This window comes from Euleptes europaea, chromosome 2 (genome assembly GCF_029931775.1).
Source record: "Euleptes europaea isolate rEulEur1 chromosome 2, rEulEur1.hap1, whole genome shotgun sequence".
Lineage (NCBI taxonomy): Eukaryota > Metazoa > Chordata > Lepidosauria > Squamata > Sphaerodactylidae > Euleptes > Euleptes europaea.
The window spans coordinates 68,074,246-68,101,744 of NC_079313.1; the positions used below are offsets into that span (position 1 = coordinate 68,074,246).

The 27,499-nt window shown below is 41.6% G+C and overlaps 1 protein-coding gene across 1 annotated transcript in view; it reads right to left on the minus strand.

Moving 5' to 3' along the window:
- C8A (complement C8 alpha chain) overlaps positions 1–26,967 on the minus strand; it is a 41,508-nt gene extending 14,541 nt beyond the window's left edge. Inside the window, exons 1-7 of the mRNA XM_056845343.1 lie at positions 26,786–26,967; positions 17,818–17,911; positions 15,889–16,033; positions 10,021–10,159; positions 8,214–8,403; positions 6,518–6,718; positions 3,737–3,977 (exon numbers count right to left, since the gene is read on the minus strand). Of these exons, the coding sequence (XP_056701321.1) occupies positions 3,737–3,977; positions 6,518–6,718; positions 8,214–8,403; positions 10,021–10,159; positions 15,889–16,033; positions 17,818–17,911; positions 26,786–26,901 (1,126 nt within the window). The 5' untranslated portion in view covers positions 26,902–26,967. The remainder of the gene's footprint in view (positions 1–3,736; positions 3,978–6,517; positions 6,719–8,213; positions 8,404–10,020; positions 10,160–15,888; positions 16,034–17,817; positions 17,912–26,785) is intronic.
- Positions 26,968–27,499: the final 532 nt, after the last annotated feature.

Sequence of the window (27,499 nt, forward strand, 5' to 3'; positions counted from 1 at the left end):
TGCGAAGTAGACCTAGTCAGTGATTTTACTTGAAATTAATGATGTGCTTGAGGGCTGGGCAGTTAGAAATGTCTTGTTCAAGATCTCATGGGAATCATGCCCGTTAACAAATACAGTAAAAGCTGCAAATATTAACTTTTTCCAATAATTGGGAATGGTTGTAAAACTCCTGTTCAGATACTTAGTGTAACCCCTTGTTGTCCACTGGCTGGGAAGCAGGAAATGACAGAAGTAGTGAGGGGAGAGAGTGACTTCACAAATATGTGCCCAACAAGGATTTTGTCCAACTAGAACAGTTAGCTTAGCTTCCTGTCAAATAGGACTGAAATTTCTGTGTGCAATGTTCCTAATTTCTATCAATTTCTATCATTACATCATCTCACTGCCTTTAGAAGGTCTTTCTTATTCTAAATAATCCATGGATATCATCATCATCATCATTATTACTATTCCCCACCTTTCTTCTTGGCACAAGGCAGTTTGTAATCAACAATTATAATATGAACACCAGATAAAACCCCGAGATACCTCCTGCCTAAGAGATGCCTGCTGTTCATACCACATCAAGTACGCTAACAAACAAACCAGCCTTGCATCGGATTTCCAGTGAGGGAGCTCCCCTGATCTATTCATGATCTGAGATCTCTTTGACATCATTACCATATTTAAAAGTACTACTGCTAGGAGAAGGACCTGATAGACACAAGACAGGCAGTTTACACATAAAGCAAAGTGGTGTGTGTGCATGCTCTTTTTAAACAAAACTGGAACACGTCGATATAGATGTAGAAGCTAACCTGTTCTCTATCCCTAACTCCACCTTACTTTGCTATCCACCACTGTTTGAAGACCTTTTTGCAGGGGAGGTAAAGTGTTGAAAAAGGGAGTGGAGCACAATAAGACAAGGTATGGCAGGGTTTAGTTTTTCTTGCCCATATGCTCCATGTGTGTGGGAAAAAGAGTACCCAACCCCCATTCTTAGGATTAGGGGAGGGTTGAGTTTCCTAGGAATGGAATGGAACCCATACTTACTTGCTAATTTCTTCCTTCCTCTGACTTATGCATGTGAGAATTGAAATTGTGTCTAAAATAGAGGTGCTTTCTCTTTTTTGAATGAAAGTTGAGGAGGCAATTTTATCCCAATTGAAGGTGGGAGAATTACACCTAGAAATGTCATTCCCTTTGAAATGTATGAAATTAACTAATGCAGATAACTTTAATTCTGATACTATAACTTTAATTCTGAAATGTATGAAATTAACTAATGCTGATAACTTTAATTCTGATATTAAAACAACAGTCGAAATACATCTAAATCTTAATTTTCTTTTGAACACACCAGTTATGCTTGGAAGCTTCCATCTGAACAGCTCCCAATGTACATTTCTACATTATTTGGGCATTTTGCATTTAGTGTTTCTTTTCATGATTCTCTTAATCCCTGAACTGCTCTATACTTAGCAGCAATCTTAGTTTTTATCATTCTGCTAGTGTATATTATATCCTCAAGCAAAGGTCTAATGCTCACTTTATGCCATGAGCCTGGTTTAGGACTCTAGGCTACAAACAGGATTATAGGAAAGACAGGCTCATCTTTGTCTTGAAAGCTTGCACAAGTTTTGTGTCACATTGGTATTACATGGATTTTGTTCTTCTTTTGGGATTTTGCATGGACCAATACGGCTGTTTGCAACTTTTTTTCTCCTTCAATGATATCTGATTTCAGCTGAGAGAGGGATTTGGCCACAGGATGGGAAGCCTGGGAAAAGACTGTGTTACACAAAACAAAACTACCCAGTTTGCTTCAGTGGACTTTATACCTTGTGCAACATTTTAAATGTATCTCAAGTGTTGTTAATATAAAGACTACCAAGTGCTTCCTTCTGCTCTCAGCCTTCAAGAGAATGGTGTATCACCTGGAATTTGAGAGGCATTTGAATGGACTTTGGTTGGCCTTCGTGTTCTCAGTGATCTGCTGCTTGTTTCCAGAAGGCAAGTAATGTAACATGACACAGGCACTATCTCAAAGCTGCTTACTTGCCTAGCCTCTGATGCAAAATGCTGGTAAGACTAGGTCTTACAGATCATGGCCTGAAACATCTCTCTCCCCCACCCCTCCATTTTGTAACATTTTTTTAAAAAAATGCAACCTCATGAAGAGTTCTGGTGAACTCAAAAGTTAGCACAATGCTTTGTGTCATTTTGTTTGGTCCCAATAAAGAATACTGCGTGGATGTTGTTCTTGCTTTTGAATACATCCTCAGCAAAATATAAAAAGCCAACTATGAACCCTTCACAGCTTATACCAGCAAACAGCCCTGTGGAATAATGAGGGCTGCATGCCTGTTATGTGGAACCCAAATTGCAGAACAAGGCTTCCTAAGCTTAGAGCTATCTGGCTGAGCCAGAAGTCTGAGCATGATGTTGCAGATGTTACTATTTCATGTGGAGAATCCCAGAATGAAGTTACCAAACCAGAACTTTTGGAAGAGAATGTGAATTACTAATGTCTACTGGTATCACAGAAGGCACATGGGTTCTTGCATTAATAACACAATAGATAGCTTTGCACAAGTGAACAATCTGGTTAGTGTTCCAGGGAGTCAAGTTATTATAGTACTAAATTTCCCATTCATGATGAGAAGGCTTTATGTTCCATCTCTCTAGTTGCGTAGGCAAACAACTGTAGATGATACCTACATAAACATGATTTGCAGGCAAAACCCTGCTACCCTGCTTGCCTTCATTTGCTGAAAGAATAAACTAGCGGAACTCCCTCATTCTGCAATTTGAAAGCCTTCTAGTGTAAAATGGCAGAAGTAATGCCAGGTATAAAGCACTGTTTGTTTACATATTCTGAGTCAACAAGGACCTGTCTAGATCGGTTGGTGGGGTGCCATCTTGTGTGCTTTGAATCAGCATGGGTATTAGTGCTTTACCTCTAAGGAAACTTGTATATTAACTTCAGGAAACATGTGTCAGAATTAATGCTTGTGGAATACAAAAAGTAGTGTGTGGTTTAGTGATCTTGAGTTCTTGGGTCATGACAACAGTTTGTATCCTCCTGTGGGTCAATGAGATTTATGTATATAAAGGAATTTTATATACAACATACTGAATAGGTGAAACTTGCTGGGGGTCCTATGAGTAATCTTGGAGGGTTGGTGAACCTCATCCCCCAAAATCTCCCCCTCCAGGATACCTCAAAGTGAACAGACTGCTTTCTCCTCCTTTCCTGTAATTGACACTCAGCGGCGTTTACTAGTTCATCCTTTCTGGATAGGGTTCCCAACCTTCTTGTGTAGCCTGGAGAAAATGGCAGCTTTGGAGGATGGACTCTATGGCATCACATCCCTGCTGAGCTCAATCTCCTCTCCTAAATCCACCCTCCTCAGGCTTCACCCAAACATTTCTAGGAATTGGTTCTTGTAGGTTATCCGGGCTGTGTAACCGTGGTCTCGGAATTTTCTTTCCTGACGTTTCGCCAGCAATTTCTAGGAATTGGCCAGCACGGAGTTGGCGGCCAAACTTCTACAACATTTTCTGTCTTGGTTTTTGAAGGGATTTTGGTTTTGGTAATTTAAATAGCCATGTTTTTCTGAAATCTTGGCGAGCTCCCCAGGTAGGTAGAGCCTCCTGTATTGTCTAATGGGTGGCCTACTTCTCTGGCTTAAATCATCCACACAGGGGCCCACCATTTTACTATTAAATAAAGCAATAAATAAAACATTCTAACCTTGTCTCCTCATTTCATCTTTGTTAACAACAAGGATGTATTCAAAGATGCCTCCCATTGTCCCAGAAGTTATGAAGTGGGTGCCATAGTTATTTATAAACTTAGCATACAGTCCGTAGTTGTACTGATCTGGAAGCTCCATCAAAAACTGAAGCATGTCTTCATGCAGGAATATATCATCTCTTCTCATCTTGAAACGGGCTGTTTGTACTGTGGTAAGTGCTCGGACAAATCCTACATTCTGTAGACAAAGCAAAGCAGAAAGTCTCTTTTTGAACTTCTTAGTAGGGTTGCCAACCTCCAGGTACTGATGCAAATAGACAGTAGTAGGCACGAAATGAATCAAACAACGGACAATGGATAGCAAACGACAAAACAGCCAAAGTTGTAATTGTAATATATAACAAGAAAAATATATTGCAACGAGGCTAAGCAACCTGAAGCTGAAACGTAACGTTACAAAGCTGAAACGTAACAACATAAAGAAGAAAAGCGACCAGCTAAAGAAATACAAAAAAGTTCATATAAGACATGGAGTCATGTTCTAGTCGTATGAATGTGTCTTCAGGCGATGGAGATGCAGATGGTAACGCGGCTCCGGATGTATTCCAGCGTTTTCGCTACAAAAGTAGCTTCATCAGGCTGATATTATTTTATATATATATATATATATATATATATATATATATATATATATATATATATATATATATATATACACACACACACACACAATAACACAAAACAACCTCTATAGTGAACTACAAAAATACTAATGTGAACATGCATAAATATGTTACTTACCAAAAAGGCTTAATAATACAATTCCTAGGATTAATATGGAGCTCCCTGATGGGCTGCTAGCTTGATAAATCGTGTGTAAGAATGACTGTGAAAACATCTAGCTCAAATAGAAACAGCTGCTGAGCAAAGGCATGGCTCTTAAAGATATACTCAAATAAAACAAGATAAATCAAATTCTGTATTTAAACCGTTAGGAGTAAGGGTATTAAACAAAAAAATAAAGTGCATTTCATTTTGTAAGAGAATTTTCTGAACATTGTCAGCATTATGGGGGTGATCCTTATAAACCCACAAGACAAAGAAGCACAGGTCATTTTCGGAATGTTTTTTCGTCACAAAATGATTTGTGAGTGGTGCCTCAAAATTCCGCGCCCTGATCCGGGACCTGTGCTCACCTATATGAAGGCGGATTTGTCTCATTGTGGAGCCAATATAAAGTAAAGAACACCCACACGAGACTGCGTATATGACCCAACTTGTGGAGCAGTTGGAAAAATGTCTAAGCTGAAAATGAAAATTGGAAGAAGGAGAATGAAATTCTTTGACTGGTAAAGAAAGGGGGCAGACAGAACAACCACTACATTTGTAGTGTCCATATACTGAGGGACGAATACTAGTTCTAATGGGATCAGAACGAACTAACGTGTCTTACTAACTCACTTACTGAGCTCTATTCCGGGTTGTAGTCAACTGCCCATATTTGGTCTGCGACGCACTGCCTCTTTAAAAGACATGTTAGTTCATTCTGATCCCATTAGAACTAGTATTCTGACCACCAGCAGGGGATGGGGGGTAGGGTTGCCAGAGCCAGGTTGGGAAATTCCTGGAGATTTGGGATGTAGACTGGGAAGGACAGGGACTACAGTGGGTACAATGCCATAGAGTCCACCCTCTAAAGCATCCCTTTTTTCCAGGGGAACTGATCTCTGGAGTCCAGAGTGTAGTCTGGAGTTGAGCTGTAATTCTGGGGATCCTGAGGTCCCACCCGGAGCCTTGCAACCCTACACACACCCTTTCCAAATTCAGCATTTGAGGGGCCTATTTCCTCCACCCCCAAATGCTCTTTTGTGTCCACATGTAGAAGATAGTAGTGAGAACAGGGCCAGAGGGAAAGGGGCTCTAGCCTGAAGGATGGTGATCAGAGTAGCTCCTTGACTTGCTCTGGAAGAATTCATGCTTTCTCAACATGAAGGAAGCCCCAAGAGAACATAGTTCTCTTCAGCTTCAACAAAATTATAAGAAGTTGATTGGACTGGGATCATGTACCGGCACCCACTGAGTAATTCCTCACTCCAGGATATTTTCAGCAGCCTTGTTTTCCTCCAAAATTATAATGAAAGGAAGAGGAAAAGGAATATGTTGCGAAGGGGAGCAAAGAAAAAAAAACCTTTCCCTTCCTTCTCCTCCCTCCACTACCTGCAAATTATTTACAGGTCCCTGCTTGTAATCATTTACCATGCCATCTTACCCTTTAAAAACAAGCCATCTCTATTTATACTTCTGGATTGCCAAGATTTTTTAAAACCACTAATAAAAGCTTCTTGTAGCATGGCACTCCACTTTGTACTAATTTGAGCAGGATATATTTGGCAATGGAATATGTTCCCCAAAGACAACTGTTGCTGACAAACAGCGGTTTATATTCTCCCTCCCTGTTCACTCCTCAAAGCACTTACTCATTTATATACTTAATGTCACCATGAAACAGGATGGGGTGAGATGGCATGTGTTGTTCTCCTTTGTAATTCAATTTCATTCCCATTATAATGCTTCTTGTTTGCTTCAGTGCAATAAGGAAAGCAAACAGACTTGCTAATGATCACACATGTGCAATTACATGAACAAATTAAGGTATGATTATTATTGTTTCAAGGGAGGGGGAAGTGGGCAGGGAAATAAAACCAACATCAGTTACACAACAATTGGACAAGTCAGCAATATAGGAATAAGAAGGCAGCAGCCAGTCTTTTTGGTTACCTTTGCAGCATATTGAGTAAGATTGTTCAGGGTCCCTGTACCCCATGAATGACTGTATCCTAGGTCCAATGAGGCAGGCACAGAAGTTGGGCCTATGCTAACTGTAAGACCTATGTTACTGGAGGAATCTTGCTTTAGGGCATTCAGTAATTCTGTAGAATCATCATAGTACTCGGAAGAAAAGCCAGAATCAGCATGTGCCTGAAATGCAAGAACACACATTAGTTCTATTATCATAGGTATCCTTTCGCTTTGACTGCATTGTCTGCTATCTTGGTAATCCTTTTTCTTCATTGTTTATGGTATATCTTGCCCTAGCCAGTTTGTTATTGGCATTGTGTTCATATTCTGTAATCCTAGTCCCATCGCATTATTCATTGGATGACTTTTGATGTCTGCTTGCATCTTTTAAATATTTTGCAATCCACCCCGAGCCTCAATGAGAACAGCCAGATCTAAATAAAGTACCTTAAAATATTTTGCAGAGAAGCTTAATTCAGCCTGATAACACCTTTCCCCTCAGGCTCAAGCATGGTATAGTGGTTAAGAGTGGTAGTTTGGAGTGGTGGACTCTAATCTGGAGAACCGGGTTTGATTCCCCACTCCTCCACATGAGCGGCGGACGCTAATCTGATGAACCGGATTGGTTTCCCCACTCCTACACATGAAGCCAGCTGTACTTGTAAGTGGTGTTAGCCTCTACATCTATATTATGGGCTACCTAGCAATTGAGGCTTTGGAAAGTTCAATTAAATGTTATATAATTCAATTAGTTGACTAGACATTGCATTATTTCCATACAGGTTAGTGGGCTGTTCCAAAGGGCACTTTCACACATGCCGAATAATGTACTTTCAATCCACTTTCAATCCATTTTGAAGCTGGATTTTACTGTGGGAACTGGCAAAATCCACTTGCAAACGATCATTAGTGTACTGAAAGTGGATTGAAAGTGCATTATTTGGCATGTGTGAAAGTGCCCATGAGATATGCCTCTCATTCCCTTAGTGAGGGTAAGAGTGCAGTCCTGAAAGGGGGGGGTAGATTCATGGCGGCCAGGAACAGCAGAGTTGCACCACCTCCTAAGAGGCTTTAAAAATAAAAATAAAGAAAAAGTGTGGGGGGAAAGGCCTCAAAAAAGGTGGCGCATCCCCGCTGCCACTCAAGGGGGCATTCCCAGGGTAAAAGGGCTGTGTAGCTGCCTACAGGCAGCTCCACCCCCAGGAAAGCCCTGCTGGCATGGCTGTGCTGGTAGCAGGGGCTGGCCTCTGCCTGGACACTGGTGTGTTTGCCCCCTTGCCAGCATAGGTGGCACCTTATTCCGTGATAAGGTGGCACCTATGCCAGCACAAGGTCATGCCGGCTACAAAGGAATTTTGCCCCCCCCCTTCAGGAATGGGCTGCCCGAGTCCATTGTGTCTGGATAAAATGCACCCAAACTAAGTATTAGGGCATGCCACAGCAAGCTATTATGGACATACCCTTGTGTCTTCTTCTTAGCTGGGGGGAAAGAAAGGGTGTTGGGATCCCGTTTGAAAAGGTAGTGACGAGTATCCAAGCACAGCTTACAAGCACTACAGCACTATCTATTCACTGGAGCTTTCTGATTACACTGAAGCGAGGGCGCATATGTGGCTTGAGTCCAGCAACGTAGCATACGTAGCATATCTGTTAACTGTGGCCTGCTAATACTTACTAGAAACTGATAGGAGTGAACATTGTACGGCTTTCGGAAATATTTCTCGTCATCCCCATAGTACAAACGTTCACATGCAGCATCGTATTTGAGCTCTCGCCATTCCCCATTATAGACCGGTTCGCACTGGCCCCCATAGTAGGTAGGATCGTAAACCTGCTGCACTCTTTTTTGTGTAAGTATGTTGTACCTTTAATAAAGACCAACAAAGGAAAGAATGTAAGTACCGATCTATGACCAACAAAAAAAATCAGCTTCTTCACTCTACTTGAATGTTGTTTCACAGGTGAGAGAGAAGCTGACTCTTTAAGGGCATGTCGTATCCTCAAACATGCGGCAGGTCATATCCTCGATTTGATGCTCCGTACTGAGTCAGAATTATATGGTCAATTCTCAAGAGTTCTCTTAGAACTATTTTTGTTGAGTGAGGAACTAGCTGACAGTCTTGGAGCAATGTGGAATCAATGGAAGGCTGGTTTAGTAGTGTGTGAGAGAGAAAGCCTTTGCCATCAGAACAGGGATGTACAAATACACCTTTTTTATTTCTTTGTGTGTCTGTATGTACACCATTTCTTTCTGTGCATTTCCATTGCTGGTATTTCCAACTCATTTGTTGTTGTTTACATCTTTTTTGAGCCATGGACACACCTTTTATGCACAACTGGAAACAAATATAATGTCAAAATTGCATTAATTTTAGCAGGAAAATTCAACATGATGAAAAATAAAATGGTGCGGGTTTAATTTGCACAAAGAAGAAACAATCAAAATGGATATGTTTGAGTCAGCACAGATGAAAAGTTCAATAGTCTGCCTTTCCCCCTTTTTTCACATGTTCACTGTTATTTGTCTGAACAGGGCTAAGGCTATTTGAATATGTCTCTTTGATTTAAAATTCCCCTTTTAAAGCTTGTAACTGACTGTATTATTCAACTGGAGCATTCTTCTATTTATTTTATTACTTGGCTTTCTAGTATTTACACATTGTTATGATATCTGTAAGGCTCTTCACAAATTATACAGCATTAAAAAATTTTTTAAAGGATCTACTGAGAATACGAGTCTTTATATATTTTGCATAAAGTGCTGATTTAAATTTTGAAGTCTTGCTTAATAGCTAATAACTTACATACAACTTTATTTGTCCTTTGTCACTGAAGAAGAATCTCTACAGTTTAAAATTCATTCAGAATCCCCCCACCCCCACACAAAAAACCCTTTGGTGAGAGAGAGAGGGGTAGACCAGAAAAGTAGAAGGGGAATTATACAATTACAGTACAATGTTAAGCAGTTTCACCACTGACTTCAGTGCACATAGAAGGGCGTAACTCTACTTAGAATTACAGCATTCGTGTCATTCCCTCTTAATAGTCTCATTCTCAACCAGCAGGACCCGGGTAGTCATACCAGCTCACTGTTGGATTGGAACGGGCTGCTGCTGAATGCCAGATCAATCTATCAAGAAACCTGAAACCTGGCTCTATGAAAAGGAAAGAACTGCTCTTTTTTTTTTTTATGCCATGTTGCTCCCATGGCCACCCCCACCCAAAGCCTGTGTCGTTTTGCACCCTAAGTTCCTGTGGCCTCCTGAAATCAGAGGCACTGATGAATCCATTTTTTTTATATCAAGGTAGCATTTTTTGATTAAGGCCTGTATTTCCACAGGTGCTTTCTTTGGTCCAAACTTCTGAAAATTATACTTTTTTACACTGAACAATACCAGAAGTCAGTAGAGGAAGGTGAACAGTGTCCATGGTGTTGAAATGAAGCGCAAAGATCCACAGTGAAGTAAAGAATTGCAACTTACCCCTGAGCTGCTCTAGTGATCCCTGGGACTGGGTCCAGATTATCACAGAAACTTTCGGCATCCTCACAATCAGCCTCATCAGACCCATCTCCACAGTCTGACTCTCCATTGCATACAAGATGGCGTTGAAGGCAACGACCTGCAGTGCAGATATAGATTTTTGTTTGTCTCTTATCCATTTCTAGAGTCTACGTTTGGTCTAACTACATAAGGCTGGACTTAATGGTCACTTACACAGCTACATAAAGGTGATTTGGGACAGATCTTGCACGAGACCTGGCTCAGCACAAGCTCTCTGTTTTCTTTTCTTTTCTGTTAAGCCGAGAACGGAATTGGCTCTATGTTTGCAGTTTAAGATCTCTGTTGCTCTGTAGAGGGGCAACGCAATGCCCATTTTGAAAGGGTTATACCATATGTGTTTTTACTGAAGCATTTCCTTGAACAGAGGCCATGAAACACATTTAGAAGAAGGAGAAGAGTTGGATTTTATACGCCGACTTTCTCTACCACTTAAGGAAGAATCAAACCGGCTTACAATCACCTTCCCTTCCCCACAACAGATACCCTGTGAGGCAGGAGGGGCTGAGAGAGTGTGACTAGCCCAAGGTCACCCAGCTGGCTTCATGTGGGGAAACAAATCCAGTTCACCAGTTTAGCCTCTGCCACGCATGAGGAGGAGTGGGGAATCAAACCCGGTTCACCAGATGAGAGTCCACCACTACAAACCACCACTCTTAACCACTACACCACGCTGGCTCTAGGGACTGCATGTCATAACAATGTTGAAACTTATATCTGGTTTTGATTCTATATTTCAGCCCTTGTCAGGTCTAGTGACCCAAAGCCACGGAGATGGTTAAGCTGGTGGTGAGGGCATTTCGGACTGTGCCAAAGTCATATGTTGATCAGAAGGTAGGCCAGAGTTGGCAACTTTATAGGGCCAGGCTGGTTTCTTGGGCTGATAGTTGTGGGATGGAAGTTTCAATGCCATTCTCTGGCCATAGGGCCTACAGTTTCCTCTGCCTGCAAGGTAGCACCTGGGATCTGCTGCCAGAATCCTCAGTTCCAGACCCTCAATGCCTTATAACATACATAGAGGTTAAAAAGTACATTGCTTGAATAATAATTCACCAAACTAATATGCATTTTGAAACACTCCTTCCTAACTAGCAATACAGCAAGACTAGTATAGCTTAAATTGAGCTATCATGGAATGGAGTTATAATTAAGGTCCCATACTCTGCCATCAAGATGGCACATCTTGCCATCAAACTATGCAGGTTGGACTTTCTAAAAAAAAAAAAAAAATCCACCACTCACTTCCAAATTGCTCAAGAATGAGCCACCCAACTTAATGTGACTTCTATATTTTTATATTAAAAACTATATTATTGATCCATTATATTCCACTTCCTCTATTTTTCCTTGAAAGTACAAGACACTTTATTATACCCTAGAAGCTTGGTATTTATTAGGTGTTGGGATAGACAAACACTGAGACCAATGGATAAAAAGAACAAAAAAAAATATAACCATCTATTCAAAAATTAATTGCTAAACATACATGGATAATAAACATGGTTTAACTGGCCATTTGTAATGCACCTCTTTTTAATGTCCATCCATTACTGTAATTATAAGAGATGGCTATCCTTATACAACAGTCCTCTAATTTAATTCTACCAACCATTTTCTTTCAATCTAGACTCTAAAGCAAAGGAACATAGAGTCCTTCTTTTACACTGAAGCTTTCTTTCAAATCAAGCTGTTACTTAACTATACAGCATACTAAAGACATAAATGCTGTCCTAGGATTAAGCCCCATTGAATAAAATGGGCATTACTTCCAAAGAGAGTTACCCTGAATAGGCAGTCTCCACTTAAATTGGGGAATTAGCCGGAGACAGACTGAGTGAGAGGGGGTAACTGGAATCAATAACCAATGTATACCAGGTTCATCCCAAGTGAGGAGTTGTTATTGTTATTATTATTAATATTAGTGGTAGTAGTAGTTTTTATTAAGAGATTAAAAATAAATAAAAGAATTGCAAACCCTAAGCATACACACAGAGAGACCATATAAGAGCTAACTGGAGGAAAAGGGAGGAAGTTGGATAGAGTTTTACGAAAGGGTGATAGTTACCAGTCTTGAAGAGATGTAATGACCAGTGTTTCCAGAAAACAAAAGAGGACCCACATGGAAAGTGGGGGTGTTTGTAGCACAGATCCAAAGACACACCCTCCCTCCCCTGAGATACTTTGTCAACTATGTGTTGGGAGCCCATTGCAGAGTTGAGGACCAACAGCTAGAGCAAATCTTAGATTCTTGGGGCTAACTTTATACCCCAAAAGTGTACAGACAGAAGGAGAAATAAGATGCTTCTCGAAGCAAACTGGGTTGCAATGGAAAGATTCGAACCTGATTGGTTGATTGGTTGATCAGTAAGATAACAAGGGGGGATGTTGGGGGCACTGGTTACTCCTTTGACAACTAGAATATCAAGCTTGGTTATACAGTGCCCATTTGTTTGGGTCTTAATTCTGGAGAAGATGCAATGAGGGAAATAAATATATCAAACAGAGATTGATAGGTTGATGTATCCGATCTTAATCAATGAGGCAGATCCTGTTATTGTTTGTGGAGGGCTGAATATTTTTAACTGAGACTGTTATTACCTTAATAAGGGCGGAGGGTTGAGCTCACACCTATCTTTTCCCAAGCATTGAGCTTCTCTTTGAAGTGCTGTGCTGGGATTTTGCACGCGTTGTTTCCCTTCCTTATGTTCCCAGATTAAAGGCAGATACTATTTCCCACTTTGGTAGAGATCAACTTTAGGAAATAAAATAAACAGGATGCATAACTCTTCTAGGACATCAGAGAAGGGAGCCCAGGTATGCATTTAATACCATGATCTAAGACCCCTGCTCATGGCCTGCTTAGGACTGCTCCCCAAGGCACTGATTCTGGAAGATGGCACTGTTTCCTTAGCTACTCTTCTTCATGTTCCTCTCTCATAAGCCTCCATCTTCCTCTCAGTTCTACTGCCAGATCACATCCTTCTTTACTTCAGACAGGTTTTCTTCTGCTATTGTCCTCTTTTGTCTGTTTTCTTCAGCTCTTTTTTAAGCTATAACCTGCAACTAACAAGTCACTGAATGTAACCAGGCAGTATCTGATATTTTATCCTGTCTGGCCATACCCCTGCAGCCAACCAACAATCAGTCTCTTTCAGGCCCCCATCTCATTACTTCATAGACAAATGATAGCAGATACACTTGTACTATGACCAGTCACTCATGTCACATTTGGATTTCTCAGTCCTCTCTATAAATGAGGTGGACATGTGTAAACCCTCAGAGAGAACCATTCCACTGAAACAATGAAGCAGCTACCTCACTGGGCACATTGCCAGCCTCCAACTTGAAAATCCTAGAAGCAAATCATTTCACTTTTATCTTACAGCTTTACTCATTCTTATTCTTAAATAATCACCCCTCTATATAGAACCATTATTTACACATTTTATATAGACTTAGTAAACTTTACTCAGGATTTCAGGTTACTTCTCCACAGGAGCACCTCCTAGGGTTGTCAGTTCTGGGTTGAGAGCTACCTGGAGATTTTAGGGTTGGTGCCTGAGTAGGGTTGTGTTTGGGGAGGGAAGGGGCTTCAATTGAGTGTAATGCCATAGAGTGCACCTTCCAAAGTGGCCATTTTCTCCAGGTCAACTGATCTCTGTTGCTCAGAAATCAATTGTAATCCCAGGAGCTCTCCAGCCACCATCTGGCAACCCTCGGACCTCTTCAGTTCTAAATAATGGATTATGAATCCACTGTGCACTTCTCTGTGTATGAAAGAGGTATCCTTTGTGAAAAGTCAAGAAGCTACAGTGGGCTAAAACCTTTGTGTGGGGAATGCATGGTCAGATGCATGACCTTCATCTCTAAGAGTGCTTTGGACATGATGTGGGGTGTTGCTGAGAATCTCTCTAAAGATATGTACATCTACAATCTTCACACAAGATAGAAAAGCGTGGAGAGATGAAGTTTGAAAATCACTACTTGAGAAGCAACCATAAGCTGCCATGTAGACTCTTACAGAAAGAAGGTTTTGTAACACAGAAATAGATTAAGAATTCTTTTAGATGGAAGATCAGTATGTAAGACACTAGACTTGGTTCATTATTTTGTACAGTCAACCTTATATACATTTACACCTTCTGTTATGAAGTGTTATAATAGCTGTGTGTTTCCTTTTATTTGTGTTATCAGTAGGGTCAAAGACAAGCATTGTTTACTATGCAGGCTCTGTTGTTGTTTTGCTAAGCCCTCTTGAATGGTTTAGGCCATACATGAGCCCCCCCCCACACCACTTAGACTATTGACTCCATAACACACACATGCCAATATACTCTGTTCCCAAACCAAGCCTGGCCAAATTCCATTCCTTTTACTGAAACATAAACTGCCACTAACCTTAGGGTACTACGTCAAATGATGGAATAGATAAAACACTATCAGAAAAATAAAAATGTTTACTTGAATTAGCTAGTCAGCAAAATGACTCAAACAACCAAAGCAGGGGTTTTAGTATGTTTTTGTACAAAAGACTACATGCTGACATCACCAGCATGATTCAGACCAAATGTCATCCTCAGAAAGGCAAGTGGAAAACAACTGGAATGCAGGCATGATTTAGCAGAGCTGTGAATTGTGTTTGAGATAAGCCTCCAGGTACCTAATTGTTTATGGCTTATCCTCCCTTGGTTCTCAGGAACAAAACTCCTTGGCCCAGCCATTAACTCCATTAACTGCATTCCATATAATTAGGAACACTTATTGCTGTCACCTGTGACTGGAGGGGCCAAAAGATGGACTACAGCCAACTTTCCTCCCTCCTATCTCACTATGACCATATGGTGAGTAATAGATACATAGTTACCTTAGATCATGGCCCCTAATTCTGAGTGGTTACCTGAACTCAGACCACTTAGAATTTTGGGGATAAAGATGGCACTTTTCCCTATGCAAACTCATGGAGTCTTGGATGCCAAGCTAGTCCCATGGCCCATCAATTTGATCTCTTGATTGTTTCATAGGCCCATGATGTTGCATGAAACTTTGATTAAAACTCTGATACTGATGGATCTAACTCTTGTACTGATGCTAAAGAGCATCATGAGCTGTACTCTGTGGCAAACGAACATAAGAAGATAAGAAGAGCCCTGCTGGATCAGACCAGTGGTTCATCTAGTACAGCATCCTGTTTCACACAATAGCTAAACATTCTCCTGGAAGGCTAAAAAACAGGGCATAGAAGCCAAGGCCTTCCCTTTATGTTGCCACCTATAATTGGTATTCAAAGGTTTACTGTCTCTGAATGAGAACGGTTTCCTTTAGTCACTGTGGCTAGGAGCCACGGATGAAATCGTCCTCTAGGAATTTGTTTAATCCCCTTTTAATGCCATCTGTGCTCATGGCCATCACTACATCTACCACTAGTGAATTCCACAATTTAATCGCTTGAATTCCACAATTTAATCGCTTGTAATGCTTCTGGATTTCACTTATGCACACATGCATCTACAATAAGATATGAGCACTCACCCTTGCTATAATTTTAGGACAGCACATAATTGTACCCATTTCCACATGCATAATATCTTGTTCTTCTAGCAATAGATTTTCAAATCTGCTCTTCAGGGCCTTCGAGGATTCTGTCATTAACTGAATGCTGCCGTGTCCCCTTTGAGTATTAATATGGGGAAAGTAGAACAATGAATCTTCATGTTCCCCAAGAACTGTTTTCCTGAAGAGAGCTAGGAGCACAGAACTTGATTTCTATATTGGTGATGGAATTTCACTTACCAGACTCCTCACATCGAAAATTCGTTCCACAGCCTTGGCTCAGGGCACACATTCCCGATGGGTGGCAAGCTATTTCCTCCCAAAGACTGCCAGTACAAATTCTCCCCTTATATTTGGCTGGCTGTAGTAAAGCTCTATATCTGTGCTACGTATTTTTGAAAAAAATAATTTTAAAAAGATTGTCTAGCTACCATGAACTATATATCCAAAAGAATAACATTTCAATTAAACATTGAGAAGCAATAAAATGGATTTACACAATAATTTAACAAGTAAGAAGACACATAAATAATTTAGCCATTAAAATGCACAACAAATTAAGCCTTTATCAGTGCAGGGACTCCCGCCAAAAGTAAAAAATTACTTTTAAGTACAATTTCGAATGCATGGTAGTAGCTGGAGATCTCCCGCTATTACAACTGATCTCCAGCCAACAGAAATCAGTTCACCTAGAGAAAATGGCAGTTTTGGCAATTGGACTCTATGGCATTGAAGTCCCTCGCCTCCCCAAATCCCGCCCTCCTCAGACTCTGCCCCAAAAACTTCCCGCTGGTGACGAAGAGGGACCTAGTAACCCTAGACTCGGTGGCCGGAGTATAACCAGCTAGAGGAGTGGGACTGCAGTCCTTTATGCCTCCAGAGCCTTATGCTAGATCCATCTCCTTACTGCATTCACCATCTTGCTTAGGCAAGTTCCGGTGGGAACGAGCAGATGCACTACTGCACATGCAAAGCCCTTCATGGCCTTGGACCCTGATATCGTCAGCACCGCCTCTTCCTCTGTTCTCCACCATGACAGCTTAGCTCATCTGAGCAGGGCCTTCTGCAGGAGCCATCCTGCAAATGGGCAAGATCGACAACTGCCCATACACATGCAATCTCTGTTGTGGTCCCCACCATAAGGAATGGCTTGCCCGATGAGGTCAGGAAGGTTCTCACTCTCCTGGCAGTCTGCAATTTACGCCAAACTGAAATATTCAGGGGAGTATTTGTACGCAGGTAATGGGATTATACTATAACAGAAGGGTTCAGAAAGATGCTTTAAAAAAGGGGGAAAGACTGTTGACTATACTGCTATATACATTATTACCATTGGTTGCTGAATGTATTATCCTAAAATGTAATTTCTTTATTGTTTAGCATGTTGTGTTCATACTTATGCTTGGTTTCAAATTTCTGCCATCCTAATCCTATTACATTGCTTATGGGATGTCCCTTCTGTGGATTGTGTTGATTTATGCTGTGTAATCTGCCTTGTGTCTCAGTGACAAAGACAGACTATAAATGACATAAATATATTAAAATGTGACTTTTCCAAGTCCCTAGCATTCTCATGCTGTAACGGACAGGCCAAATCTATTGTCTGTCCAGGGAACCTTACATGAGTGGGCTTTCTTATGTGCGCTTTCCCCATTCACTTCAGTGGTGGAGGCAGCTCTGGACCAACAGTGCATCATGTACTTAAAGCTGCATCTTATGTTCTCTTCCAACAGAGTCCTTCTCATGTCTTTAGACTGCATCATGATTTGTTGTCCAGCACTTCACATTGGCTATTGAGATATAAATGCACTTTTGCCCATTGGGCTTAGAAGAACCTGATCTAATTTTGGATTGTGGACACAATGTTTAAAGTTGTCCCTTTACAAAGCTTTATGTCTCTACTTACTACAGGCTATGGTTGCCAACCCCCAGGTAGTAGCTGGAGATCTCCTGCTTTTACAACTGATCTCCAGCCGATAGAGATCAGTTCACCTGGAGAAAATAGCCGCTTTGGCAACTGGACTCAAGGGCATTGAAATCCTCCCCTCCCCAAACCCCACCCTCCTCAGGATCCACCCTAAAACCTCCCACTGGTGGCAAAGAGGGATCTGGTAACCCTACTACAGGCAAATATTAGGACAACTTTAACATACTAGAATGCAGCCTTACTTTTTTTTCTTGACAGGGAAAACATTCAGTCCATTCTGACCACTGGCCCAGCTGACAGTCAACTGGTATGGGAGCTCCAGCTTGTCTTCTTGATCTTTTAAAAACAGATAAAGGGTATGAGTTCCCAAAATCCCTGTGAAAGCCTATTCAAGCACAATACCCATCCCTTCCAGTTGAAAGTAACCATCTCTTGTTTTCAAAAACTCTCCAGCCGATAGAGATCAGTTCACCTGGAGGAAAATGGCCACTTTGGCAATTGGGCTCTATGGCATTGAAGTCCCTCCCATCCCCAGACCCCACCCTCCCAGGCTCCACCCCAAAAACCTCCCGCCAGTGGCAAAGAGGGACCTGGCAACCCTATTCTAGTGCCATAGTGCTCAAATATTTTGAAGTGAAATCCAACTCATAACCTGCTGTTCTTTTCAGAATAAACTTGAAAAATCTCCAGTTTACTCTCCCCCTCCACAGCATAAAATGCAGGAATATCATGGCAGCCCCCTCTTTCCTTCTTTCCCATCGACCCCAAAATAGGACATGATTCTCTCACAGGTGTGTCATGATGCCAGGAGGAAGAAAAGGGTGAGCTCTAGGAGGATCAATGGCAAATTTGGGGCTGACTTTCCATAATGTGCAATGTGGTCATGAAATGCAGCCTCCTGCTCAGAAACAGGATCATTGCATCTAATTCTGAATTGACCACCTAGATAAAAAAATTAGGATTAAAAAATCCACACAGTGGGGCTACTGACATACAGGAAACCCCCAAGTTTGCAGAAAAATATGAAATGTAAATAAAAAAATAAATGCAGGGACTTAGAAGGGTATAACTTTGCTTAGGATTGCACTGTGGACCCCACTGATCTGATAGGTTGCGTCTTTTGATGAAGTTATGCTTACTCCTTTGGGGCCACCATGCACAACTAGCTGAGTGAAACAAAGCAGGATTTTCCTCTGTAAGAAGCGCTTCTTACACAATATGCTACTGGCTACTTGTGACTATATAAAGTAAGTCCCTTAAATCTTCATTTTGTTTCATACTGGAGAGGCAAGATTTACTTTGTACACAGACCTCTATATCTCTGGGGTCTGTTGTGTGGCTAGGCTACATTGGATGAAACAATAAAGCGCTGTGAATTCAGATGACTGTAACCCCTGTGGTGGTAAGTATTGTGTCCTGCCAACAGATAAGATTGTTTAGAGCAGCTGATTCCATTTACCTGGAAAACAACTAAATGGCTTCCCAGAGCTCAGAAGGTCATAGAGCAAACACTTAGTGCTTGGAACTGTGCAAGGAACAGAGAGCACACAAATAGATAACTGACTTTGATGTAAAAAATGGAAACAAGGAGTCCTGAGTGATATTCCACTGTTAGTATATCTTGATGAAAGAGTTGAAACTGCTACACAAACTTGTGGAGGCAGATACTGTATGGAGATAACCAGTTAATGAACCTCAGCTAAACCTCCTTGCCACAACCAGATACTTAAGCAAGCTTAAGCCCAATGAAATCATTATGGTGCCTAAATTAAGAAGTCACCTGACTTTTGCAAATATGGTTGTTAAAGGGAAAGCAATCAATGTCTTCTTTTGCCTATGCACTGCTACATGCACGATCAAATTTTCAGTGATGTTTCTGCCCCCCCCCCCCAACACTCCCTGTTGGGACTTCTGGCTTCTCCCCTCCTCCTAGTTCCTTTTTGAATGTTTCTGATAGGGTGCTAAGAGCTTTAATATTAGCATAGCAACACATGTACAGAACCAGCAGTCAAGGGGTGCTGTGTGCACAGTTGTGCACGTGGTCATGGAAAATGCCTTAATAAGCCTCATTTGGGGCAGAACAACCATATTCCACAGACTCCCTATTATTTCATTTCCTTTCCCCTAATCCTTTTCCAAACCCCAAGTGAACTAAACCATTAAACAGAAACCTAAGCTGATAATCAAAGTTATAAGAATCAAAGGACTGCCGCCTTAGGTGTTTTGTGGGAAAAGATGTCATCTTTAGGGGGCTTCTAAAGTCCATCAAAATCAAGACAAATTCCAAGCTAAATTAATTAAATGGGCAACACTTTTAAAAAGCTGTCACCTGTAAAGCTGGCTAGCTGCTTGATGTTTTCTGGGGATTTAAAGTATAAAGCCAACAGTTTCTGTAAGTGGACAGAATACTAGGCCAAGGATGGGAGACCTAGCCTTTTAGTGGTATTAGGCAAGTCATCATTTCTTGCTTTCCTTCTTTCAGGCCCTTTCAGTCAAACATGAGTAATGGCAATGAGACTTAAAGAGTTCATGTGGGATAAATGACATGAGAAGCGGCTGTTACTCATCCTGAACCTAAAGGTCATTTCAGAGGTAATGAGCTCCTGGATACACTTCTTAAGTGATCACTTGAGGCCCTCCATGTTGAAACATTTCATAGGGGTGGCAACATTTCCCAGGTATTGCTATGAACAATATCGTAGATGTTTGTTAGGTTTTGTTCAGCCCTAGAAAAATTGGGCAGATAGTAAAATGTTTTTGCAGGAAGGTACACACATTATTACTGTCAGATTGCCAGACACTCTGTGACTTTTCAATAGCTATTTATTTATTGTAAGCATGCAAGTAGAGTAGGGTTACCAGGTCCCTCTTTGCTATCGATGAGAGGTTTTGGGGGCTGAGCCTGAGGAGGGCGGGGCTTGGGGAGGGGAGGGACTTCAATCCCATAGAGTCCAATTGCCAAAGCGGCCATTTTCTCCAGGTGAACTGATCTCTATCAGCTGGAGATCAGTTGTAATAGCAGGAGATCGTCTTCTATTACCTGGAGGTTGGCAACCCTAAAGTAGAGCAACTTTCCTTTGCTAGGTTTCTTTTGAGTGAAATTTCTGCTCCCTGCCCCCCACCACATTCCCTGTTAGGTAGGGTTGCCAACCTCCAGGTAGCAGCTGGAGATCTCCTGCTATTACAACTGATTTCCAGCTGATAGAGATCAGTTCACCCGGAGAAAATTGCCACTTTGTCAACTAGACTCTATGGCATTGAAGTCCCACCCCTCAAACAGGGGTTTGAGTGCAAAAGCAGCCACAGTGATGCGGCACTTCCAGACGTAAAACTGGAAGTGCCATCATCGCATGCATGCGTCCATGTATGCATGTGGCCACTTAGCCCTGACCCCTAAAACCTCCCACCGATTGGGAGAGGGGACCTGGCAACCCTAGGCCTGGCAACCCTGCTGTTAGGACTTCTGGCTTCTCCCCTCTTCCTTGGGCCTAGTAGAGGTTTAGAACCAAAAGTGCCGCCTTGCAAGGGGCCTTATACCTCTTCAAGTCATCAAGTTTATTTAAAACAGTCATAGACCAGAATATAAATAAGAACACAATTAATCCATAAGTAAAATAGCTTACATACTACCAATATACATCTTATTAAAATATGAATTTACATAAGGCATCTTTATACGCCACTCCGCCTTTTCTTAATTTTAAGAACCAGCCAACCAAATTTGGCAACTTTACAGGTAATCTCCTGCTGCTTATCCGATAGCAGGATTGAAAGAAGAGACCTTCTATTTTCATGAGGGTAACATGCAATTATAGGCACAATCAGGGATTCTCTAATCTGCATATATATTCTACACTCGAAAAGAATATGTTCTAAAGTCTCTACAGAGCCATCACCGCACTCACATAGACAACTTTCATATGGCACGCCTCTATATCTTCCCTCTAGAACAGCTGTGGGTAGCATGTTATATCTTAACAAGGTAAAAATCCTCCTATATTCCTGGTTATCCAATAACTTAATATATGGCATCATGACCACCCTATTCAACCCACTTATATCATAAAGAGGGCTCCTTAGCCTATTCATATCGTGCTGTCTTTCGACATCCAATATACAGAGTTTAACAATTTCTCTTGCCTGAGCATAGTCATTTGTTTTGTAAAGTTGTTTCGACAGGCCATAGTAGCTCAGTTTTTGCTCAATCATCTTACTCCAAGGGGAGACAAAGGTATCTGCCAGGGTGAGTGAAACAAGTCGCCCAGGGAAGTAAATCAGCTTAAGCCAGTAAAAAATGGCAGCAATTCAAACTCTAGCCTCGACCGTAACCATTCCAACCTCCAGTCGAATGGCAGCATTTGACACTCTAGTAGATACTTGGAGGATATTTCTTAAAATTTAGATTGAGTTTTTTCAAGCAACATCTTATTTGCCATTATACAGAGTGGGGCTCCATATAATAATTGAGCCAAGGATTTCATATTAAAAAGCTTAATAGCGGCCGCCACATTCCTACCCCCCTTAGACCAATAAAATCTTTGAATAGCCCCCGCACTCATCTGAGCATTCAGTGAGACATGGGCTAAGTGGGCATTCTTCGAACCAGACTCTTGTAAAGTTACATCTAGATATTTATAGGTATGTACCTGTTCTATCGGGGTAGTGTCTATACGCCATGAGTGGTTTTTTGGCCTCTTAGCAAAGGCCATTATTTTTGTTTTTGAATAATTGATCTCCAAGCAGTTCTCCTTACAGTACTGGTTAAATGCATGGAGGGCCCTTCTGAGACCAATGGGAGTTCTAGATAATATTACTGTATCATCAGCATAAAGAAGAAGATGTAGGTGTTTGTCAGCTAACTTAGGGGGATGAAACGCTGGACTTCTCAAATAATCCACAAGATCATTAATGTAGAAGTTAAACAGTAAGGGAGCCAATATACAGCCTTGTTTCACTCCCTTTAGTGTTCTTATTTCCTTGGTCAGCTGACCCTGGGGATTACATCTTATTTTAATAGAGGTGTTTTCATGTAGGGCTCTAATCAGAAATAACAGTCGCCTATCTATATTGGTTGCTTCCAGTTTTTCCCATAGGATGATTCTAGACACAGAATCGAAAGCTGACTTAAGATCAATAAATGCTGTATATAGGGAGACCGTTGATTTAGAGGAGTATTTAGCTATTAAATGCTCCATAATCATACAATGGTCCAAGCATGAGCGACCCTCTCTAAATCCGGCTTGTTCTTCTGAAAGGCAATTTTCCTGTTCTAACCAATCTCTAAATTTCCATTGCAGATGTCTTGTGTACAACTTACTAATTATGTTTAATAGACTAATAGGTCTATAATTGGCTGGGTTTTCTTTGCAACCTTTTTTATAAATAGGGACAATTATTGCTAGGCCCCAATCAGGAGGGATCCTACCTGTTCTATCAACTGCAGTGAATAGTGCGGCCAGGAGGGGTGTCCACCATTCCACATTCCTTTTAATTAGGTCTGCAGAGATTAAGTCACTTCCCGGAGCTTTACCGTTCTTTAGTGTACCTATAAGATTCCTCACCTCTGCATATTGCACAGGAGCCCAGCATGGAACACTATTCAAGTTCTCAGTGGAGGGGGCTGGGCTCTCCAAGCTAGAGTAGAGGGATCTAAAATGTTTTTCCCATGCTTCAGGTAGAATAGTATTATTGAACACCATAGTGGAATTGGTTAAACGGCTCGAGGTCAAGGACCAAAATAACGATGAGTTTTTATCCCTTATTGCTTGTGTTAGCTGTTGCCAAGCTAACTCCATTGACTCCTTTTTTTTCTTACAGATGAGGGCTTTATAATGAGACTTTAAGCTCTTCATTACCCCCCTCAAGATCACTTACCACTTATACCTCTTAGTTTGAGTGGTACAGCGGCCCTTTACCACTCAAACTAAGAGGTATAAGGTCCCTCGCCCTGGTTCTAAACCAGAAGTGACGTGCACGGTATGCACACATGCTTGCACGTTTGCTCGCCAACCCTCAGGTGGTTGGCGGGCAGAGGGGTAAATTGCCGGGGGTTTGCCCACCACCAGCAAGCACCTGGCAACCCTACCTGGCAACCCTACGACCATGATCAGTTCCACTGGAGAAAATGGCTGCTTTGGAGGGTGGACTCTACGGCATTATACCCTGATGAGATTCCTTCCCTCCTCAAGCCCCACTCTCCCCAGGCTTCACCCCCAAAATCTCCAGGTATTTCACAACCCAAAGCTGGCAACCCTATTGATAGCTCAAGTAAGGTTGCTAACTTCCAGGTACTAGTTGGAGATCTCTTGCTATTACAACAGATCTCCAGCCAATAGAGATCAGTTCACCTGGAGAAAATGGCCACTTTGGCGATTGGACTCTATGGCATTGTAGTCCCTCCCATCCCCAAACCCTGCCCTTCTCGGGCTCCGCTCCAAAAACCTCCCACCGGTGGCGAAGAGGGACCTGGCAACCCTAAGCTCAAGAGAGCCCTTCTGCCACACAAAGGTCTCTAGGGAATGGTTCTGACTTCTGACATCATGCCAGATTAACCTAGAGGCTCTGTGACTTTTGACATGCAAACTGAACAGCTTTCCTTCTTTGGGTTCCTTTTCAGAATAGTTTCCATTTCCTCCCACACTCCCTGTTAGAACTTCTGGTTCCTCCCCTCTTCCTTCGGCCTAGTAGAAGTTCATATTTCACTACAATTATTTTAAAACACCTGAGCTTCAAGTAGGGTTGGGAAATACTTGGAGATTTGGGGGCAGGGTTTGGGGAGGGGAAGGACTTCAATGGGGTATAATGCCATAGAGTGTACCTTCCAAAATTATTTCTGTCACCTGGAGATCAGTTGTAATAGCGGGAGATCTCCAACCACCACCTGGAGGTTGGCTACCCTAGCTTCAAGTGTGAAAACAGCTCTTATTCTGGTCTACATATTTCAACAAGTTTTAAAAAGTTTTACAAGCACATCTGCCATAACAAAGATGGAAATGTTAGCAGTAACTAGAGTTGCCAGCTCCAAGTTGAGAAATACCTGGAGATTTTGGGGGTGGAGTCTGCGGAGGGTCGGGTTTGGGGAGGGGAGGGACTTCAATGCCATAGAGTCATATTGCCAAAGTGTCCATTTTCTCCAGGTGAACTGATTTCTATCTCCTGGAGATCAGCTGTAATAGTGGGAGATCTCCATCTACCACCTGGAGGTTGGCAACCCTAGCCACAACCCAAAGAACAATGTGTTTAGGCTTTTGTACTCCATACAACTCTAGATTGTATTTCTTTCTTTTTTTAAAAAACAGACAAAATAAACAGCATTCAAACTGAATAATACTGGACACGGCCAAAGCCGTTCTCTGGGAAAGAGCCAGTGTAGTATAGCAGTTAGAGTGTTGGACTAGGATCCAGGAGACTCGGGTTTGAATCTCCATTCTGCCATGAAAGCATGCTGCATGACCTTGGCCCAGCCACACACACTCTGCGTAAAACAACAGGGTTGTTGTGAGGAGAAAAGGAGGAGAGGAGAATGTTGTAAGCCACTTTTAATCCCTACTGGGGGAAAAGTGGAGTATAAATGAAGTAAATAAGTAAATCTCATTGATTAATAAAAGCTTAACAAGTGACATGAGTCTGATGGTGTGTTCACATATTCCATGAACAGTATATTTTCCATTGGATTGCTAGCTTCAAGGTGGGGCCTGGAGATCTCCTGGAATTTCAACTGATCTCCACACAACAGAGATCAGTTCCCCCAGAGGAAATGGCTGCATTGGAGGGTGAACTCTATGGCAATATACACTGTGGAGGTCCCTCTCCTCCCCAACCCCCAGCCTCCTGAGGCTCCATCCCCAAAATCTCCAGGTATCTCCCTACCCTGAGTTGGCAAGCCTTATTTTCCACTGTTAAACATACCTGTGATTGCATATTCCATATTCCATAATATCTAGTTTCATTATTCATTGGTGAGAAAAGGGAGGATCATGATGTCAGAAATCCTTTTTACTGGTACTTTCCCAGCAAAAATACCCAAGAAATTCCAGAGAGCGACTTTGGTTGTGTCCAGCATTGTCAATTCTGATGCTTGACTGATAAGAGTAAGACAACAGAGGCTCCTTACAAACCGTAAGACATATTATGGACTGAGTTTTCATAGACTGGAGTCCATTTTATCATTCTGTTTTTCTTAAAAGACTATGGGATAGGGAAAGACTACTGATAATTAGAAGAGGAATGGATTCTTCAGATGCTTCACAAGAAAGGAAGCTAAATGAAAGACTCAAATGCTCAGGAGATGAGCCTATGGATACACATCAGTGTATGTTAGATCAAACCATAGTGTCTCTATGGAAAAACATCAGAACTCTGCAGTCACACAGAGGCCCCCCAAATATCTCTTTTTGTTCTCAGTGAAAGCAAAATACTGTGCTTATATCCTTCAGCTTTCCATGAAGTTTTCAACTGATTCACCTTTACCTAGATTATAAAATTGCCTCTTCGTTATCCTGCTTTGTTTGATAACTTCATCAAACATAAAAAAATCTCATCTTTATTTGGTTTCAGTAAGGATTACTAGAATACGCCTTCATAATTAAGTGTATCTTTTCTCCCCCTCTGCCTCCTCCCGCCTCTCTGCCGTCAAATTCCAATTATTATAGATCCCATTTTTTGATCTTTCTTCATTATATCTCCTTTGGGCCAAGTTTGCAATTAGCAGCTTGAGAAAAGCCCAATAGTATCTTTTAAATATATATATTTTATATATATAGTTTTATCGTTAAAGCCAAAATGAGATTGGGTGGGGTGTGTGTGTGTTGTGGCATTGCAATTGCACAAAAATAGAAACAAAATGATTTCTTTGTCACGGAAAGAATATAAAATATCAGCTGTCACTGTCTTTTACCCAGGACAATGAAAAGCTAAGTATCAAATTAGAATATTTGAAAGATGGGAACCAAGGAACAAAATTGTTTGAAGAAAAATTGTGGTCAGAAGGAGATGTCTTTAAAATGTATAATTATAAAACTGCAGATTGGTTCATGTTACAGTCCCATCACCATATTGTGATAGGGCTATTGTACAAATCGCTTTCTGCTAGCTGCTTAAAGGTAATAGTACCCATATGCCTCATTCTGCGTCTGAATTGATGTGCTGACCAGATAGACAGAAATTTCTATATGTAAGGCAGAATCATAAATTACATGGAGATAGACTTACCTCTGGGAAGGCAATCCTTTTAGCTTAGTGTGTGCTGCAACTGTATCCTGACATGATAGTAGATAAACTATCAAGAGAAGCGTAGGAGGGAAAATCTCATTCACCCTGAAACACATTTTCTTTTTAATGAAAACAAATCTTTTTCGTTTTTGGCTTGGAAATCCTCTGGTCCCCCTTTAGGGAGTGAGCTGTTGCTAAAGAAAAGACAAAAGTATATTGTGCCCTGAGTGCTCCAACAGTATTGTCAATCATTGACAAAAAGGCCCAGGCTGTGCTCTGAAGGACACAACCCTTTTGGAAGCCGATTCCCAAGTATTGGGCAAAGATACATTTTTAAATGAGTGTTTGCTTAAATGCTGAAGTTGGCTAAGCGTTACTAATGGAACCAAACCAAAATTATCTGCATAGTTATTAGGCATAATGGTTAGACAAAAAGGTTAGAGAAAGGGGTTAGAGAAAAAACTGCTACTTGGTAAAGAAACTATGATCTTTTCTATTTATATCAGGGGTGGGGAACCTTTTTCCTGCCAAGGGCCATTTGCACATTTATAACATCATTCGGGGGCCATACCAGGTGTAGATCTCCCGGTGGGGGGGGGAGAGGCTAGGGTTGCCAGGTCTCTGGCCACCACCTGGAGGTTGGCAACCCCAGGGGAGGCCACACAGAGAAGGCCTGGAGGGCGCCCCCACTCCCCCCCAGGCGGGAGGGCAGCC